At 39.9% G+C, this 19,450-nt stretch overlaps 1 protein-coding gene across 3 annotated transcripts in view; it reads right to left on the reverse strand.

The window, feature by feature from the left end:
* LOC115650684 (protein NPAT) overlaps window positions 1–19,450 on the reverse strand; it is a 36,159-nt gene that overhangs the window by 9,931 nt on the left and 6,778 nt on the right. The window contains exons 3-13 of one of the 3 annotated variants that reach the window (XM_030560968.1): window positions 18,156–18,216; window positions 15,133–15,205; window positions 14,563–14,603; window positions 13,381–13,608; window positions 12,774–12,858; window positions 10,372–10,504; window positions 7,237–7,328; window positions 7,062–7,149; window positions 5,052–5,148; window positions 4,382–4,507; window positions 1,433–3,115 (exon numbers count right to left, since the gene is read on the reverse strand). In XM_030560968.1, coding sequence (XP_030416828.1) covers window positions 1,433–3,115; window positions 4,382–4,507; window positions 5,052–5,148; window positions 7,062–7,149; window positions 7,237–7,328; window positions 10,372–10,504; window positions 12,774–12,858; window positions 13,381–13,608; window positions 14,563–14,603; window positions 15,133–15,205; window positions 18,156–18,216 — 2,707 coding nt within the window. The remainder of the gene's footprint in view (window positions 1–1,432; window positions 3,116–4,381; window positions 4,508–5,051; window positions 5,149–7,061; window positions 7,150–7,236; window positions 7,329–10,371; window positions 10,505–12,773; window positions 12,859–13,380; window positions 13,609–14,562; window positions 14,604–15,132; window positions 15,206–18,155; window positions 18,217–19,450) is intronic. The other 2 variants (XM_030560979.1, XM_030560989.1) reach the window with 2 other exon arrangements.

Consider the following 19,450-nt stretch of genomic DNA (forward strand, 5'->3'; position numbering starts at 1 on the left):
CTGGATAGTTTTATAAAACCCAAGTGGGGTGAGGTGAGGGTGGAGGGGGAGAAAGCCATTTCACAACCAAGCTAGGAATGTTTACTATGCATTATTGATCCTAGGCTATGAAGCTTCTGTCTGCCTGATGGACAAGAGACATAATATCGGAAAATTACTTTAGCAGACTAACTGTAAAATAAAGACTATGTAGAGCAGAGTTTCCTCTTCAGTTGAGCGACTGCAAATAAGATACAAAATTCAAATGCAGAAAAACATGCAGATTTTGAATAGGGCAAACCACATATACATAGTTCAAAATAACAAACACTAGTTAAACAGATGAACACCACCCTGAAATTCTGCAAACTGGAGATATTTTTACACTGATCTCTGATCACATGGAAACAGCTGCAGACCAGTGAAGGGATGACCATAAATTACATTCACATCTTTGCAAATATATTTATCAAATTGTATGTTGATGGTAGTAGCTTATCTATTATCTAAACAGGACTTACTTTCTTGTTATTTGATTTGACATTTTAAAAATATTTTCTAAAAACACTGTACCGCTTTCACTGTACGGGTATAAACAGTATAGATCACCTTTATCCTGGTATAACAGCATCCACACTAGGGCTTTTACAGGTATGTATAACTATTTTGGTAAAAGAATCATGTCAGTAAGCAAAATAACTGTACTGGTACCAGGCCTTAAAGAAAACACTATTGAAATATGGCAGTCACTTGAGAAGGGAAAAAGATTACTATGATATAACTAGCTAGTCATTCAGTCTAAGACAAGTACCAACACCATGCAGGAAAATAGTTCAAATACAGGACAACTAAGAGATTTACAAATAACTTATTAAAAGATGTATCTTCTGATTTGCTGCTGGATAAATCAATCAGAAGCATATATGACCCTAGTTTTCCTATTTGAATTAAATGTGTCCTTTCGATTTCAGCCCATCATTTGTTTTATACTTGGTATTCAGACTGAATACTCCATGCTTTCTATTGAAGAGGGAGTATAGATAATAATCTGGGATATTCAGAGAAGTGTTTTGAAAGGCAGATAATCCGACATTTGAAAATCGGGTCCAGTGAGGTAGACAGTGCCAATGTTTTATCTCGGGATGTTTTAAGGAAAAGTTAACTAATCCTTCTGGCCTGAAAAAAACAAAAGATCCCTTCCAGCATTACCATTTCTATAATTACGTGATATTTGCCCCAAAAAGTCAGTCCAACTTTTCAAATCAGTATACACCATAGCTAGAAGTAAATAAAATAATAAATACACAAATATACTTGCAAGTTATTTAAATGCCTCGTTAGTTTGAAGTGGTAGATAAACTGATTCATAGACACCACTTTTAATACATTTACATGGATAAATGAAAAAGTAAACACTATGTAAATATTCAGTGAATGCTTTTAACCAAATTACCTTGTGAAAAGTTTGGAGATACAGTCTGATTCATTGTAAACATGTTTGATCTAGGAGGAGTCTGTAACTGTTGTGTTGCTGGAGCTTGGGCAGCAAGTGGCACGGAATTGCCAGGCAACACAACAACATTAGATGGAGTTACAGTAGTGCCCAGTGTGGTTGGATCGGTCACACAGGTGGCTATATAAAGGTTATTTGAATTGCCAAAAGCTGTGCTTGTTGCCGGCATCAACTGTATAAATCCCCCATCCTTGGAAAGATGAGTTGCACCAGCAACTGAAAAAACAGTGCAATCTTCATTCTGGATATTAGCTGTGCTCACAACAGGGTCTTTAGGTCTGAGCACAAGAAGATTCTGCTCTGCCGAAGCTGAGTCCCCAGCTCTGTCAGACTCTTCTGAAGTTACACATTTGGATAGCCCCGTAGTTTTGGCTGGAGAAGATAGTATTATAGTTGGCAAATTTTCTCCAGTGATGCTGGAAACTGCATTGTTTAACTCGGTGTCAGATGAAATAAATGGGTCATCACTGATGATGATTTTGAGGGACACTATACTAGAAGGATCTACATCCACAGGCTGACTGCTAGAAGAACCACCACCAATACTTTTGAACTCAGTGCTAGACTCTTCTGTCAAGCATGCAGTTTCTAGTGGAGGGATATGGCATGCTTCAGATACAGTAGGATTACTTTCAGTGGATACTACAGAAATTTCTGTACATCCATCATCACCTGAAGAGAAAAATATAGTCTCAGCATCTGTTTCTGTAGAAGATGAAGGTTCTTGCATTTCCACTTGTGTTCTCCCAGAGTCTGATGACCCTGAATGGAAACTTAAATCTTTTGTAGAAGGCTTATCAAGTGTAAACTGATCACCTGAATGAGGTTTGTTGGAAGTATCTACAACTTCAAGCTGCAACTCTGTTCTCGTCAGATCTGATATATTTACAGATCTTTCAACACAATCCAACACCATTTTATCCAGGTCTTGACAGTTAGAATGGTGATTAGAATTTTGTTGTAAAGTAACAGGCAACATGGGTGTTTCTTCTGATATATCCTTTTCATTTTCACCTGAGTCTCCTGATTGACTACACTTGGATGCATTACTTTTTTTTAGCATCACACTGTGATCAGGGCTCCCGTGAGAGGGACTTATATTTGTTTTTCCAGATAACGAAGTATCTGGTGATAAATCACACTCACTTGTTCCCAGATATGTTCTGTTTTCAATAGTTATAGTATCTTCATCAAGGGAAGCCAAGGAACTCTGTGGAATATCAGAATGATCATACTCCAAACCGGCTGTATTCTGACCATTATGATTTAGTGCATCTTTTTCAGTTTCCATAGCTGTCTGACTTTTGGATACTAATTCAGCCGACTCTTTATTACTGTAGGATCCCACAAAGTGTTTGTTTTGTTCAGTACCAGAATTCTCTCTTTGGTTAGAGTCAGTCAAATCAGGCACAGATTCAAAGGCAATTTCAAGCTCACCAATTTGTTCATCGTTTACTGTTTTAAGGTTATCAGTCTGTTTCTTCTGTTTACTGCTTCCATGAGATTGTTCACAAGTTACACTTTTGTTAGTGGTGTCATCACCATCATTACTGTTCTTCAAGGCACATGATACTTCTTCTGAATGATTATCTGTACAGGACTGAGCCTCTCTGGAATGATCACCTGCAAAATAGCAGTTGGGTTGTTTCAATATTTCTGTAAATTTTATTATTTCAGCAAATTAGTCTCTTACTAATGTAATAACAGGTGTTAACTGTCCATCAGTCACTGCAATGACAAATGGTTTCATAAGTGACATACTGAAAGCAATATTTTAGGCATAATTCTTGGGCAGCAAAAACAATGACTTCTAATTTTCAGTTTTATTTTGAAATTGACCCCCAACTTTCTCAGTATTTTTTACCTACCTTCCTTCATCTTCCATGCAATGTACTTTTCCCTCTCTCCCAATTTTAAAACTGATTAGAAGTTATATTGAACAGAAAGTTGGAGTGCAGAGGTCAGTTTGTATAAACATTTTATTTAATTCCTTGGTTATAAGTATCTGGCTCACAGCCCCATCCCCCAGACAAATGTATCCCTTTTGTTGCTTGTCCTTCACAGTATTTTGTATGTTACCTGGTAGCACTCCACTGAATGGAAGATGTATATGATACATCAGCAGCAGGTTAATGCTACTTAGAATATCTGATAGCAGTTAGGGCTTTCAATATCACTTTGAAACTACACTATCAATTTTTAACAAAATTATATTAAAAATTACTGGTGATCACTTACCTGTATCAGGAAGTAACCTGAACTTGTAAGCTACAAAGTTGCTTTTTACTAAGTGAATTGTTTTAAAATTAAGACTGAGTAACTCAAAGGTACAATCATTTCCTTCCATCTCTCTTATTTGTATTGTCAGTACCCCAATCACCCTGATTTAGATGTCAAGTCTATTAACACTACAGGTCTGCAGCTGGAGTTATGAGAGTGACAAAGTCTGTATATCCCTAAGGAAAGACGTCAAGTGGTATTTCAGGGGATAGCTAGATGAAACCTTAGTAAATACATTATTAAACCAGAACATAACAGAATGGAGGAAAAGACTGCCACAGCTAGATATTGTACAGCCGTTTCTACTATGGAACTAAGAATCTCACACAAAAACTGGGAGCATTTCTGTTTTATATGAGAAGACAGTTTTGCAAGCACACATATTTCAATTTACAATGCATGGGTGGACTGGTATGCCCATGTGAATCCCCAGCTTCAACAAGGCTCTGCATGGGTGCATCAGTCTCCCTATGCACTGTAAATGGCAGGGCTGAGGGATTATTAATTAAAATATAAAGCCATGAATTGTAGACAATCAACTGTGCAAGTATTTTTGTAATGGAAGAAAACTGATGCCGGAACAGATTTTATAGATATGAATATACTTACTAGCTTCTTGTGTTTCTAAAGAACTTGCAATTGTTTCCAGATTATGGTCATCCACCAACATTGTACCTTCTACTCCATTCTGATTGGAAATGGCATGAGGTGCATTTTTATTAGTCTTGTTTTTACCTATTTCCAATTAGAGCAATAAAAAAATGTAAATAGACATTTCTATCTCAAGTACATAAAATGAGCAGAGTTTAAATTAAAAATTGCACATGTTCAGTATATGCAGACACAAAGAAGAACTATTCACTGATTCTCACTAGAGATCCATCAGTAACTTGAAAACATTTCCAATTTTACTAAGTGCATTGCTGGAACCATATTGATCTGACATAAGAAATAAAAGCTCCAGTTGAATAAAAAACAAAATAGCAAGACAAACATGATCTATATCCTCCTGTCAACAGAAAGCTAAAATTAAGACAAATGTGTAGCCACTGACACACTAAATAAAATAATATTTACATGAAATACTTGAAAGTGAGGCATACGAAATCCAAAGAGATATTAAAATGATGGCTAATCAGATTTGAGGGGAGTGACAGTACAAAATCCACTTCTCCCAGTCTGCAAAGGTACTCTGCTAAATCAATCCTGCTTTTCAAGCCAAGTTTTGAATGCATCACCATTCCGCCCATCCTGTACAGATATGTAAACCCTAACCTACCAGGTTCAAAAAGGTCAAAGAGTGCCTGAAAAGCTGGGTCTGACTCTGTCTGTTCCAGGATGTCCTGTATTGCTTCTTCTGACATGTGGATTTCATTCTGAAAAAATGGTGAAGTTACAAAGAACTGATTTACATACTAAATAATGAGTACAGTAACTCCTCACTTAACGTTGTAGTTATGTTCTTGAAAAATGCTACTTTAAGCGAAATGATGTTAAGTGAATCCAATTTCCCCATAAGAATTTTTTCACCAGACAAAAGACTATATATTCTCTCTCTCTCTCACACACACACACACACACACATTTCCAACAATTTAATACTGTACACAGCAATAATGATCGTGAAGCCTGGCTGAAGTGGTGGAGTCAGAGGGTGGGATATTTCCCAGGGAATGCCTTACTGCTAAATGACGAACTAGCACTCGGCTGAGCCCTCAAAGGTTAACATGTTGTTAACGTAGCCTCACACTCAACAAGGCAGCATGAATGGAGGGAGGAGACAGCATGGCAGAGACAGAGAGACACACTGTGTGTGGGGGGCGGAAGGGGAGGGGGGGCGCACTGCCCCTTTAAGTATGCTGACTGCACTCTAAGTACACTGCCTTTTTAAGTAGATCAGCAAGTTGAGACAGCAGCTGCTGCCAGCAAGCTCCCTCCATCCTGAGCCCTGTCGTGTCCCCACCCTGCTCTGTGGAGATGGGTACACGAGCGGGGGGAGGGTGACATCCTGACATTAGCACTCCTCTTTCCCCACCCCGCATAGCAAGCAGGAGGCTCCTGAGAGCAGCTCCAAGGCAGAGGGCGGGAGCAGCACACGCAGTTGGGGGAGGGACAGCTGAACTGCATGGCAATTGGTAGCCTGCTAGGCAGCTGCAGCACAGGGAACTTAGGGGAGCTTATAGGGAGGCTGCCGGTCCACCCAGGTTCCAAGCCCCCACCAGCTAGCTCCAACAGGCTGCTCTTTCTGCAAGCAGTGGACAAAGCAGGCGGTTCCCAAACAATGTTATAAGGGAGCATTGTGCAACTTTAAACGAGCATGTTCCCTAATTGATCTGCAATGTAACAACGAAACAAGGTTAACTGGGACGATGTTAAGTGAGGAATTACTGTAAAATAAGCAAGACAATAGGAAGCCACAAGACTGAAATGAGCTCCCGTGGTTGACCCCGACACCCAGACCTTTGGGAGAAGCCTTAGTTGTTGCTCATCACAAAGGCCATGTCTACACTACAAAACTAAGTCAACTTCAGTGAAGTCAACATATAATCACTGCAGTAATTAAAGTGGTATTTGACATCTACACTATGCTCCTTCTTTTGGCGGTGTGAGTCCTCACCAGGAGTGCTTCCACCTACTTAACTGTGTGGGGCTAAGCCGTGGTGCTCCAGCGGTCAGAGGTCTGACAGCTGGTGCTCCCCTCCCACCCCCCAACCATGATTGCGGAGCATCTATCATCAAGCAACCATCATCGGGGCACTAGAGAAGACAATTGCTACACCATGCCAACCCATATGGGGGGCACCCCAGTGGTGAGTCAACCCTTCTACAATTCTGTTCTGTCCCAGTAACTGAAGAGGAAAATCTATCTAATTCAGCTGGTAGTGAAGCATAGGATTAGATGAGACTAAATATGCAGGCCCTGACTGTATGTTGTTATTAATTCCTTTTTCTCTGTTTTGTTCCAACTCTAAATAAAAAGACTGTCATAAGGAGGCTGTTGGGCACAAAACCCAGATAAACCTACAGGCGACGAGGTTGGTATACATAGGGCAGTGTACCCAGCACCTGGCCTCAGAATGAAAGAATCACAAATTCTACCTTGAGACAGGGAAGGGCAAGAGGCAGACCACCTGAGGAGGATGCACTCAGATAAACAAGAAAGGGGACATTTAGTCTCATTACCATGACCATTATTGACTTCGGAGCAAGGTATTTATGTTAGGTTTAGCAGGATCCCACATAGCAGCTGTGGATTTATCAGCTCAGATGTGAGTTATTAGGAGTCTACCTGAAGTCCAAAGATTTCATCAATTGAGGATTCCTGTTCTGCAGGACCACTGTCTGTCTGTTTAGGAATGTGAGCAACACTGCCCTCACTAGAACACAATTAAAAATAGTTAGTATAGAATTCAGAAGTAAAACAGGTACACAAGATCAGGATATTTCATACATAAATTTATTACCTGCCCAAAAATTTGTTAATGTTTTCTGCAAGCTTCTCCTGAAGAGATTTGTTGCTCAGGATTTTCTCTCTGGCATTTTCAATGACCAATTGCTATAAAACAGTTTTAAAGTGGTCAAAATGATATTTTTTATAATTACTAGAAAAGGAATATCAATTTCCAATTTACTAGTGAGTTCAGGTTCATGTCCAGGACACTAACAGTTTGAATACACAGAAAAGACTCATAATAATGAGGAAGTTTATCATAACTACTACTGTAACAGACATCTAGTGAGAAGGATCCTAGCAGCCCACTCTCTCTCATGCCCAACTCCCTCCTCCAGAGACAATAAGATCAGAGAAACCTTTGGAGTTTCTCTATGCAGACATCTGTTCCAACTGCTTTTCATGGTAGACACCACCTGTCACTGATACAAACTCAACCTTGATAAAAGTTTATCTCCTTGGCCTTCTAACATCACATGCTGCCCACAGAGACACCCAGATCTATGTCTACATGACAAGTGCAGTGTCTGGATCATATCCAGGCCTAACTGACTAAACACCAATCGACAAAGATCTGTCTGTGATAGCACGGGGAATCCTTGAGCACTGCCTCATTTTGCCCTGAAAGGGAAGATTAAAAACAGACTGATAATTGACTTGACTGTTAATGCTGAGGTCTCTTGAACAGCATCTAAAAGTGCTTCCTCAAGGGTTACCACCTGTCCTCTCTAAGAAGAGCATTGAAAACTCTACCAACAGAAGCCCCAGTATTTCTTTTCCCCCCTGTGTAATTAAGGATTATTGTAGAGTATATGATCAAAGGGAAAAAATAAGATTGTGCACACAACTTCAACTGTAATTCCTGAGTTTCAGCCTCTTACCACGTAACCTTACCAACTCAACATAATTTCTTTAATAAGACATTGCTAGGTTTGTTTGTTTCATTTTAAAAAGATGGGGAGGGGGAAAGGAACTTAAGTAGTTTCACTCTCAGGACCTCAAAGTATGGCTTTCTTGCAAAAAGTAGCAATAATGCACATAAGTCTGAAACTATTTTTGATACCACCAGAACATATTTTTCCAAATACATCTCTACCCCAATATAATGCGACCCGATATATCACGAATTTGGATCTAATGTGGTAAAGCAGCACTCCGGGGGAGGGGGCGGGGCTGCACACTCCTGCAGATCAAAGCAAGTTCGATATAACGCAGTTTCACCTATAACATGGTAAGATTTTTTGGCTCCCAAGGACAGTGTTATATCGGGGTAGAGGTGTATAAAAGAAATTTTCCTATAACTTTTATTAACTGAATCACTTTACAGCCAAAATGACTGAAGAATAATGTTGAAAGATGGCACTAGGTGTAGCAGAGAAATTTGGTTTTACTTTGACCAAGTTATGACCGTTTGGAAATTGCTTGTTGCACATGAACAGTACATTTTGCAGAGGGTTTATATCACTTAACTTGTTAAGCATACAGCTAAAATATCCTGCGTTGCATATGCTACAACAGCTGCAGAGTGAAAAGCATAGGGGCTGTGACAAGCTTTCTAATAAGAACCTTTGACAGTGGACCCACTGAATTTTATAAGGTCCGAGGAAATTCTGCTCTGACACACCTTAGGAGCCTCCAGAAATGTGCAAGAAAGAGATCTCTCCTACAGACTTGTGCTATATGGAACAGGATCCCCCCCCGCCACACACACATACATACGTACTTTCTTCATAGTCAGATGCCTGAATTATATTTGCTTAAGCTATCAAAACCAATTAAAAGTTTGAACTTTGGGCAGACATCAAGACTGGAAAATTTCAGCCTGCAAAGTCAGAGCATCGAATAATTATGAATGACTGAAACCTTAGTGTCAGAGCGGAAACCTGTTTAACCTTAACTATAGTGGTGACTTCTGCTATAATTACTTGAAGAGAAAGCTGTTTGGGGTCAGAATCAAAATTTTGATTCTGGTTCCTATTTTTAATCTAGTATCAAACTATCATTTATGGAAGATATCTCTTTTAAGAAACCCAGTCAAACAGGGAGGACTAATCAGTCCTTTACTACGTTGCTTATCATAACTACAGTAACTCCTCACTTAACGTCCAAGTTATGGTCTAGAAAAATGCAATTTTACGCAAAATGATGTTAGCGAATCCAATTTCCCCATAGGAATTAATGTAGATTGGGGGGGGGGTTAGGTTTCAGGCAAATTTTTTTCGCCAGACAAAAGACCATACAGATATATATAGTATAAGTTTTGAATAATTTTAAACAATTTAATACTGTACCTCACCAATGATGATTGTGAAGCTTGCTTGAGGCAGGGGCATAGCAGGGTCGGGGGACTGCCCCACTCCACCTGCCAAGCATTCCAGTCAGGGAGTGGGGTCAGGGTGTGGGGTTTTCCCCCGCTCTTCCTGCCTGGGGCTCCTGCCGGGGAGCTCGTCGGGAACACAGGGGAATGCAGGGCAGGCAGAGCAGGGCAAGCCCTCCTCGCCACAATCCGGTCCCTGGCAGGAGCACTGGGCAGGCGGAGTGGGGAGAGACAAACAACATTATAAGGGAACATTACAGGACTTTAAAGGAGTATGTTCTCAAATAGGTCAGAGACCTATTAACAAAACAACGTTAACCGGGACAATGTTAAGTGAGGAGTTACTGCATTCTGGAAATCCGGTAGCACAGTCAGTGCTTTGGACCTAAGATGTAAGACTGATGATATTTAAATCCCAGATGACTAAAGTTGTTTGAATTGGGTCATCATGCACTTAACTACCTAGTGAGTATGGCATGGAAATTCTTTGAATGAATATTGGCTCGGCTACAGAAGAAATGGAGCTTTTCAAGTTGTCAGAACACAGTGACATAGACTCATAGACTTTAAGGTCAGAAGGGACCAGTATGATCATCTAGTCTGACCTCCTGCACAATGCAGGCCACACAATCTCACCCATCCACTTCTATAACAAACCCCTAACCTATGTCTGAGTTATTGAAGTCCTCAAATTGTGGTTTGAAGACCTCAAGCTGCAGAGAATCCTCCAGCAAGTGACCTGTGCCCCATGCTGAAGAGCACTCCTTTCTACTCTATCCATACCAATAAAAGTCCTTAAAATGAAACGGTGGTGTTTTGTTTCATACTTACAGGGAAATTGCCATCTATGAGTTCCTGGAGGGGTTCACTTTCCTCTTCCACTACCACCACACTGGAGTCCTGAAAACTTCTACTTGTTGAATGAGGTCCAGGTGATGCAATACTTTTCTTCTTCTGAGATTCACTGAAACATTTTTGGAAGTTTATGCCATATTTTGTGAAAATGCATTCGTTGTAAACAATGTTGGGAAAAGGTTCTGTCCACAAGAGGTTACTGACTCATGCCATAAATAAATACTTCCTCTTCCAACCTTGCAATTAGAAAATTTTAACCAGTAAAAACTGAACTGCATATTTGTAATGAAAAACAAAACAATTTTAATCCTGTTCCCTCTGTCTAGTCAACTATGTTAAACAAGACACTCTATACTTAATCTAGGATATCAGGTCAATTATCAAATACATAAATAAATTAGGCAAATGGGCAACAAGATGACAAATTAACTTTAATGTCCACGAATGCAAGGCAATGCATGTTGGAGGAGAAAAAATTAAACGGCTTATACGTTAAAGGGTTCTAAATTAATTGTATCAACTCAAGAAAGGGACTTGGGCATCACTGTTGACAGGTCTACGGAGACCTCTGCTCAATGAGCTATTCTGGTCAAAATAGCAAAGAAGATGTTATGTTACATAAGGAGTTTGATGGAGAATGATACAGAGAACATTCTAATGTCTATATTTAATTCAATAGTGCAGCATCATCTGGGAACACTGTGTGCGCTGCATTGATCATCCCTTCTCTAAAAGGATATTGCAGAATTAGTGTGGGTTCAGAGAAGAGTGATGAGGATGATATCAAGTGGAGTGCCCCAAGGGTCGGTTTTGGAGCTGGTTTTATTCAATATCTTCATTAATGATCTGGAGGATGGTGTGGACTGCACTCTCAGCAAGTTTGCAGATGACACTAAACTGGGAGGAGTGGTAGATACGCTGGAGCGTAGGAGTAGGATACAGAAGGACCTAGACAAATTAGAGGATTGGTTCAAAAGAAACCTGATGAGGTTCAACAAGGACAAGGGCAGAGTCCTGCACTTAGGACAGAAGAATCCCACGCACTGCTACAGACTAGGGACGAATGGCTAGGCAGCAGTTCTGCAGAAAAGGACCTAGGGTTACAGTGGACGAGAAGCTGGATATGAGGCAACAGTATGCCCTTGTTGCCAAGAAAACTAAAAGCATTTTGGGCTGTATAAGTAGGGGCACTGCCAGGAGATTGAGGGACATCATCATTCCCCTCTATTCGACATTGGTGAGGCCTCATCTGGAATACTGTGTCCAGTTTTGGGCCCTACCACTACAAGAAGGATGTGGAAAAATTGGAAAGAGTCCAGCAGAGGGCAACAAAAATGATTAGGGGGCTGAAGTACATGACTTACGAAGAGAGGCTGATGGAACTGGGATTGTTTAGTCTGCAGAAGAGAAGAATGGGGGTGGGGTTTGATAGCTGCTTTCAACTACCTGAAAGGGGGTTCCAAAGAGGATGGATCTAGACTGTTCTCAGTGGTACCAGATGACAGAGCAAGGAGTAATGGTCTCAAGTTGCAGTGGGGAAGGTTTAGGTTGGATATTAGGAAAAACTTTTTCACTATGAAGGTGGTGAAGCACTGGAATGGGTTACCTAGGGAGGTGGCGGAATCTCCTTACTTAGAGGTTTATGGTCAGGCTTGACAAAGCCCTGGCTGGGATGATTGTGAGTTGGGAATTGGTCCTGCTTTGAGTAAGGGGTTGGACTAGATGACCTCCTGAAGTCCATTCCAACCCTGATATTCTATGATTCTATGATCAAGGATCTAGAAAAACTCTTATACGTAGAGAGACTGAGAAGACTGGGATTCTTTACATTAGAAAAGAGACACAATGAGCACATAAAATAATAAATAGTCTAGAGGAGGAAAACTGAGAACTTCTGTCCTCCCTGTCTCATAACACAAGAACAAGAGACCATTTCAATCGAATTAAAAGATCAGAAATAAAAAACCAATAAAAGGAAACATTTCCACATATTTAACTGGACTGTGGAACTCATTTCCACAAGAAGCTGAATCCAAAAGCTTTTCTAGATTAAAAAAATGGATTGGATATTTATATGGATATTCAGTTATCATAACTAATGCTAACAAATTCTGGAAAGTATATTAAATCTCATCCTTCAAGGTTTAAGCTTCTCTCTCTAACTACCAGAGATCAGGATGAGACCTACTTGCAGGGTAAAAGGGCAGATTTCCCCACATCTGTCTAATTATACCTACCTCTGAAGCATCTGGTACTGGCTACTGTCAGATACAGGATTAGATGGGCCTTGGGTCTGATCCAGTATTGCAATTTTTGTGTTCCAAAGAACCTCATGTTCAAGACAAGCATGTTGCACAAATTATAAAAGGAACATTCACCTTTTTCGTCTTCCTGGAGATAGCAAGCTTGAATTAAATTTTCGTTCTTGAGGCCCAGGAACTAGAATATGTATAGAATCACCTGCTTTAAAAAAAGAATATGGGTGACACCTACATCTTTTCTAATGAAGCTTCTTAAGGTGCTAAAGGAAACTGGGATTGCACATTAATATCCCTATTAGTATCTAATTTCCAATCCCTACTCCTCTTGTGACTAGATTAAATGTAATCTGGTATCACCATACAAAGCACAGCATTCTATTCACAAAATCCAGACAAAAACATGCAGATATGATTCAAGTTGCTAACCATCTTTTCTGAGGATGCTAGGCGCACGTGGAAGGATCTGAACACAAATTATTTTATGCATCTGTGAGCCACCAACATACATGGAACCACAGCCAATATGCAAATTAAAAACAATCTCTTCATAGTGCAATCATCTTATTCTAATGTCTTGACTTGGTCTGGACACTAGTAAGAATATGCAAAGCAGGAATTTTTCAAAGCAAGCTATCTTTTGTGTAGGATGACTATTACACATTATAAAATAATTCCATTTGTGTACATAAATTAAATAAAAAAAACAGTAACAAATTTTACTTACTGCTGACATTATTTTCCTGTGTTTGGGACTGGTGTGCAAACAACATATTCAATCTTGTCTGTGACACATTTTGATTTACTGTAGGTCTGTGAATAATTTGGGTAGGTGCCATACAAGAGGAATTAAGTTGTCCTGACTGGTGGGCTATAGACAACAGTCCTGAGGTTGGAGGAGCTGACTGAAGTATTCTCTGCCTTTTCATTTCTGCAATTCCATTTCTTGTACGTGCTGAGGAAAGTTAAGGCTACAATGAGATTCATTATTGGATATTTTCAAGAGGCAGTTGATTTTCCAGGCAGTAGTCACCATTACTTGAAGATGTAATTATGGGCACCCCAACAGGACCAACTGCTCTTTTAGCAGAGAGGGAGAAAAGAAATGGGGCCTAAGAGTACAGTACCTTCTGCAAGAGCTTGTCTACACACAGGTTTTGTATGGCTTTAACTATGTTAGTTTGAAACCAATACAGTTAAAGCAGTACAGCTAACTAGGGTAGGCAAAATTAAACCAGTATAAAGGTGTTTGTATCAATGTAGTTTATTTCTGTAAGTTTATGGGCATTTTTATTACGGCATAACTGCATCCACACTACAGGCTGTACAAATTTTACTGTGTAAAACCCACACCTCTAACTCAAATAGTGAAACCGGTATGTACACTGTATGTAAACCAAGCCTGACAAACTTAAGCTGTAAGCGATTCCCAAAACAACAAACACTGTAAATGTGTCCAATATAGGCAATGGGATTCTGAGATTCAAGAGTAAACAGTACCTGTATTTAACATTTATTTTTCTCACAAACGTTTCTGATTAAAGACTTGTAAGGCATGGAGTTTATTCTAGTGATTGTCGAAATAAAAGAACTTTGCTGTTTAAAAATTCAATTGGTAGATCTTCCAAAGAGGTGAATAATTCTAGACAAGCTACCTGTTTATATTGTTTTTCCACTTTCTAGTGAGACTAGACTGCAATTGGATTGGTCATGACTTCAGTTACCCTTTGAAATGTCAATTAAATAAGTTTAAGGGAGCAGAAAATTAAAATCTAGTTTTAGGAGTGAGTATGAAGACTATCAAAACCACAAGGTTGATACTCTTTTGAGGAGAGGTTGGCCTCAATCAAAATCAGTTTTGAACCTGAACCCCATTTATTACATCCATATGATTAAAATAGATACCTACTCCTTTGATTAGCAGAAAATCCTGCAGAATTCTGCATACTCCTACAAAATAAGATAAAACAGTCAAAATAAATAGAAAACACACTAGAGACACCTAAGCATAAGAAGGATCATTCTATAGTTATGCATTTACTAGTTTATGCGCTAGTCAATGTTTCTGGCTGCAGCATGATTAATATTGATTAAGTTCTTTAGGTGGGATCTACTGTGAAATTAGGTTGAATTTTGGAACCAATAACCACAGCAACTACAGTACTGTGTTGTATGACAGTAAGGCCATATCTATATAGGCCATGGAAACCACACTAGCACCTCTCTATCTGATTTCTCTGGCTAGCATAAACGGAACAGTTTTGAGATTCCCACCCAACCATTTTAGTGCCAAATGCAGATTCTTTCCCTGCCAATTCACAGAGAAAAATAAACATAAAAAATATCCTCATTACCCTTAGTCAGTGTGTGTAGACAGTATATTCGTAAAATGTGAAAATGAAGTAAAGGAAAGCTAGGCTGTAGATAGTCTCACTTTAAAGGAAAGTCCCCTATTCTTGATTTCAACATTACAAATTACCTGATCTGAGAAAGAGTATAGTCTAACTTCTTCCACAAAGATGACATAATTGCTGGAACTTCATTTGTGGTTTCTAAAAAAAATAAAATAAAACATGAACACATTCTTCAGAGAGCTAAAATAGGTAGCTTGAGAGAAGACGTATCAGAAAACTAGTGTAATATGATCAAGAGGTAAACACTAAGTAAAATTTTCAGATGTACCTAAGCAACTTAGAAGCCTAAGTCTCATTGTCAAAAGTCAGTTAGGGCATGGCTACACCTGCAAGTTAGAGAGCATTAAAGCAGCCACAAGCGCCCTAACTCCCGACTCGTCCACACTGGCAAGGCACTTAGAGCACCTGGACTCTGCAGCTGGAGCGCTCCAGGGTAATCCACCTCCACGAGAAACGTAACGCTTGTTGCGCCTTGGCTGAAATGCCCAGGCGTCATTGTGAACAAGGTGTTGCATTACTGCACTCTGATCGACGTCCGGAAAAGTCCCATAATCCCCTTAAGTCAAGTGGCCACTCTTGTCATTGTTTTGGAATCACTGCAAGAATGTGGATATGTCCTTTCAAAGCTCCGTTTCTGACAGCCGGTATGCTTATCTGCTCCGGGACAAAGCAAACCATTACTGGGGAATGCTGTGTGTGAGAAAGAGCATCAGGGGGTGGAAGGGTCTGCTGCTATCTGAACTTACAAGACAGCATGTTGACATGCTCTCAGACCCCCAAAAACCCACACTCTCTCCCCCCCCACATACACACAACACACTCTCTGTCACACTCCACCCCACCCTCCCCATTCAAAAAGCACGTTGCAGCCACTTGCATGCTGGGATAGCTACCACAATGCACTGCTCTCTGTGGCCCTTGCAAGAGCTGCTAATGTGGCCATGCCAGTGTGTTTGAATCTGACAATGTGGACACACTGCAGCACTATCCCTGCTGCGGTCTCCGAGGGCTGGTTTAACTCACAGCACTCTACATCTGCAAGTGTAGCCATGCCCTTAGGCATTACAAGTCTATAGTCTTAGGGTATGGCTACACTTACAGTTGTACAGCGCTGGAAGTTACAGCTGTCTTCATACAGCTGTGTAGGGAAAGCGCTGCAGTGTGGCCACACTGACAGCTAGCAGCGCTGCAGTATGGCCACATTTGCAGCGCTGTTGGGAGTGGTGCATTATGGGCAGCTATCCCAGCGTTCAAGTGGCTGCAACGTGCTTTTCAAAACGGGGGGTGGGGTGGAGTGTGACAGGGAGCGTGGGGGAGACAGAGAGAGTGGATTTTTGGAGCTGACACTATTCTCAGTTCCCTGCCTTGCAAGTTCTAAGGACTGGAAGACACACAGCACCTACCTTGAATCATTTTAAAAGTTCTGACACCTTCCCCCACCCCTCTCATTCACTAAATGCAAATTATGCACTGCTAAATAGCCGTCAGACCACATAAGCATCTGCTCAACATGGACTTCCCCCTCCCCCTCTGCCGTGTGAGCCTGTCATTTCTGTCTTCAAGCAAACAGCTGTGAACATTCCAAAGCAATTCCCCTGCCTGCCTCCGCTCGCTCAGCAAACAGGAGTTGTGTTTGTTTTTTAAATAAGCAGTTCGGGGGAGCTCGGAGTTCAGCCATTCTTCCAGTTTGTTGTGAGCAGGCATTCTGGGATACCTCCTAATACCCTGGAGGCCAATAACAGCGCTTTTGGTGGCCACACTTGATGAGCAGTGCTGCATCACCAGCGCTGCAATCGTTACACCCCAAGCAGACCAGGTGTACAGCCAGCGCTGCAGCCAGGGAGTTGCAGCGCTGGATGTGCCTTGCAGGTGTGGACAGTTACTAAGTTGCAGCGCTGTAAACCCACCACCAGCGCTGCAACTCTCCAGTGTAGCCAAGCCCTTAGTGCCTAAGTCACTTCTAAAAATTGGATTTACACCTTTAAATTATTCAGGTACTTTATTTTTGAAAATTTCACCATATATTTATAGCCTTTTATAGGAATCACTGCACATTTTTTAAAAATGTAGCGCATATGTATAGTCTTTTACAGGAATCACTGCTCATTTTGATAAATAACTGAGGGAAATTAATATGCTTGAAATTTGGGGAGCACACAATCTTCAAAAAGCAAATGGAGAGAAGGAAGAATCTCCAAGCAGCTAAGATTACAGAAAAGACTAAAAATCCAAATTAGAATTTTTGTGTATAGTAGGTCTGAGTTGGCACCTGAATACTTGGATTTCCCAGTAACTGTAGATTGTAGATACTAAACAGCTCTCAGAATCAAGTCCACACCTTTTTTAATTCCATACTACATTAAAATACCTGGTTCATACTCACTTTATTAGCTGAGTTTACAGTCAGAGAAGTGAGTAAAACAACATCACAAAAATATTCAAGACATGGCAATTCTTTACACAGAGATCAAAGGTCATACATTTAACTACACTGTATGCCCCCACCCAAGTCTCACAAAGCACCATCAGAACTAAGTCTAGTCACTTGCACAGACGTCAACGGTGAACAAAACTAGGTGGAAGGCAGACCCTCATTAGTTGCATTTTTAAAAAAAAAAGTTGCACTTTTCTCTCTCCTAGCCACACAAAATGTTAATAATTCATTTTGAACTTTTTAAAGATAACTTAAGGAAATCAAGACAGGGAAGCCAAATTTCACACATGCACTGCAAGTCTCCTCTGGTTATTTTTCTATATACAAACAGTACAACTCTATTATCATGAACCTTCATTTACTTTATGCCTAACATACACTTCTGTCCATTGCTATATTAAAGATTCTGTTCACATTTTTAGTGAAAAAGCATGACCACAATTACTGGCTATGATAACAGACATCTTTTTTTAAAACTCTGATCAAATTAACAATCATTTGTATTGTGATAGAACCTCAAAGTCCCAATCTAGACTGGGGATTGTGCTAGGAACAGAGAGAGAGAGAGCCTGTCTCTACTCCAAAGAGTTTACAACCTAAATAGATAAATGAAATGAAGTGCTATACAACAGATGTCTGACCCTCAATGCTTACCTTTTGTTTTCATGGCTACATACTCATTAAGAATGGTTGTCAAATTTTTTCCAAACAAAGACTGAAAGAAAAAAAATGATCAGTATTAGATTAAAGAATCTTCAGCAGCAACCTACACTTTACTTCTTCTATTACAATACTCAAATGGTGAAAAAGACTGAGTCCTAACACATTCAGTTCTTGTAGTTCTTTAGGATCTACACCATGTAGACTTGGACACAAATAGATGTAGATTACCTTGCTTATGCTGCTCTCTCGGGACTGCAAAAAGCGCAACCCGGGGACAAAATTAATTCCTCAACAATAATCGTTATTTTCAAGCATACAGCCTTCTGCAGAGTAGCCATTCCAGGACATATCAACCGAGAATACACTAACTTGCTTTAATTTGCTCTTGTTATTATGGGATAATAGAGCCAGAGGCAGGAGAAAGTTAGGCAGTGTCATTTTTGGTTGTTAGGGAATAGCTGCAACGTGCACACAAGTAAAGGCCATCAGCCTGAGGCAGTACAACATGTTGCTAAGAGAACAGACACCTCAGGAGAGTTGCTGCCAAAAGTGAGAGTTTTTAATAATTTTAAAGCAAACCATCTGCATCTGTCTCATTACACCATGATTTTAGGTGACACACAGAATTAGGATTTTCAAATTACCACTATCCTTCGTTTCAGCTTCTTGTCTAGTTTGATATTGGTAATCACTTATAGTCCTGATACTTGTTAAAAGCTCTCTATAAAGCATGTGAATTCTAAAGAGATTTTGGTCCTATGGAATTTCCTAACATCACTTGCATTTAGAAACAGAAAAAAAAAATTGCCAAGAAAAGGAAAATAGTCTATATATTTTCCATCTTAAAAGTTTAAAATAAAAGAATATTTCATTATAATTTACTTTAATAAACCACATAATCTTTTTCTCTCCCCTTTGTTTATTTATCTAATTCTTACTGGCCGCAGCTGAATTCAGAACTGAAATTCAGACAGCCCAGTAGGCTATTAGCAACATGACTAATTAAATGCTTATAACTAGATAAAACGTTTTAAGCTCTTTTTTTGAGTTGTTGAGTCAGAAACATGGATCTCATAAGGGAGAGACTTCCACCAATCTAGAATATTGCAGGGCAAGGATTCACAGTTATCAAATGGTGTATTAGAAAAATAGAATGCAAGCTGTGAGTAGGTGCAAATATGAATATCAAAGTTGCACGTACAAAAATCAAAGCCATTGCACTTGGAATGCTAGTCAAAACCTCATTTTGAGTGCAGTAGAAAGGGCAGCCATTGAAGTGAGAGAGT

Source organism: Gopherus evgoodei, chromosome 1 (assembly GCF_007399415.2).
Source record: "Gopherus evgoodei ecotype Sinaloan lineage chromosome 1, rGopEvg1_v1.p, whole genome shotgun sequence".
Taxonomy (NCBI): Eukaryota; Metazoa; Chordata; order Testudines; family Testudinidae; genus Gopherus; species Gopherus evgoodei.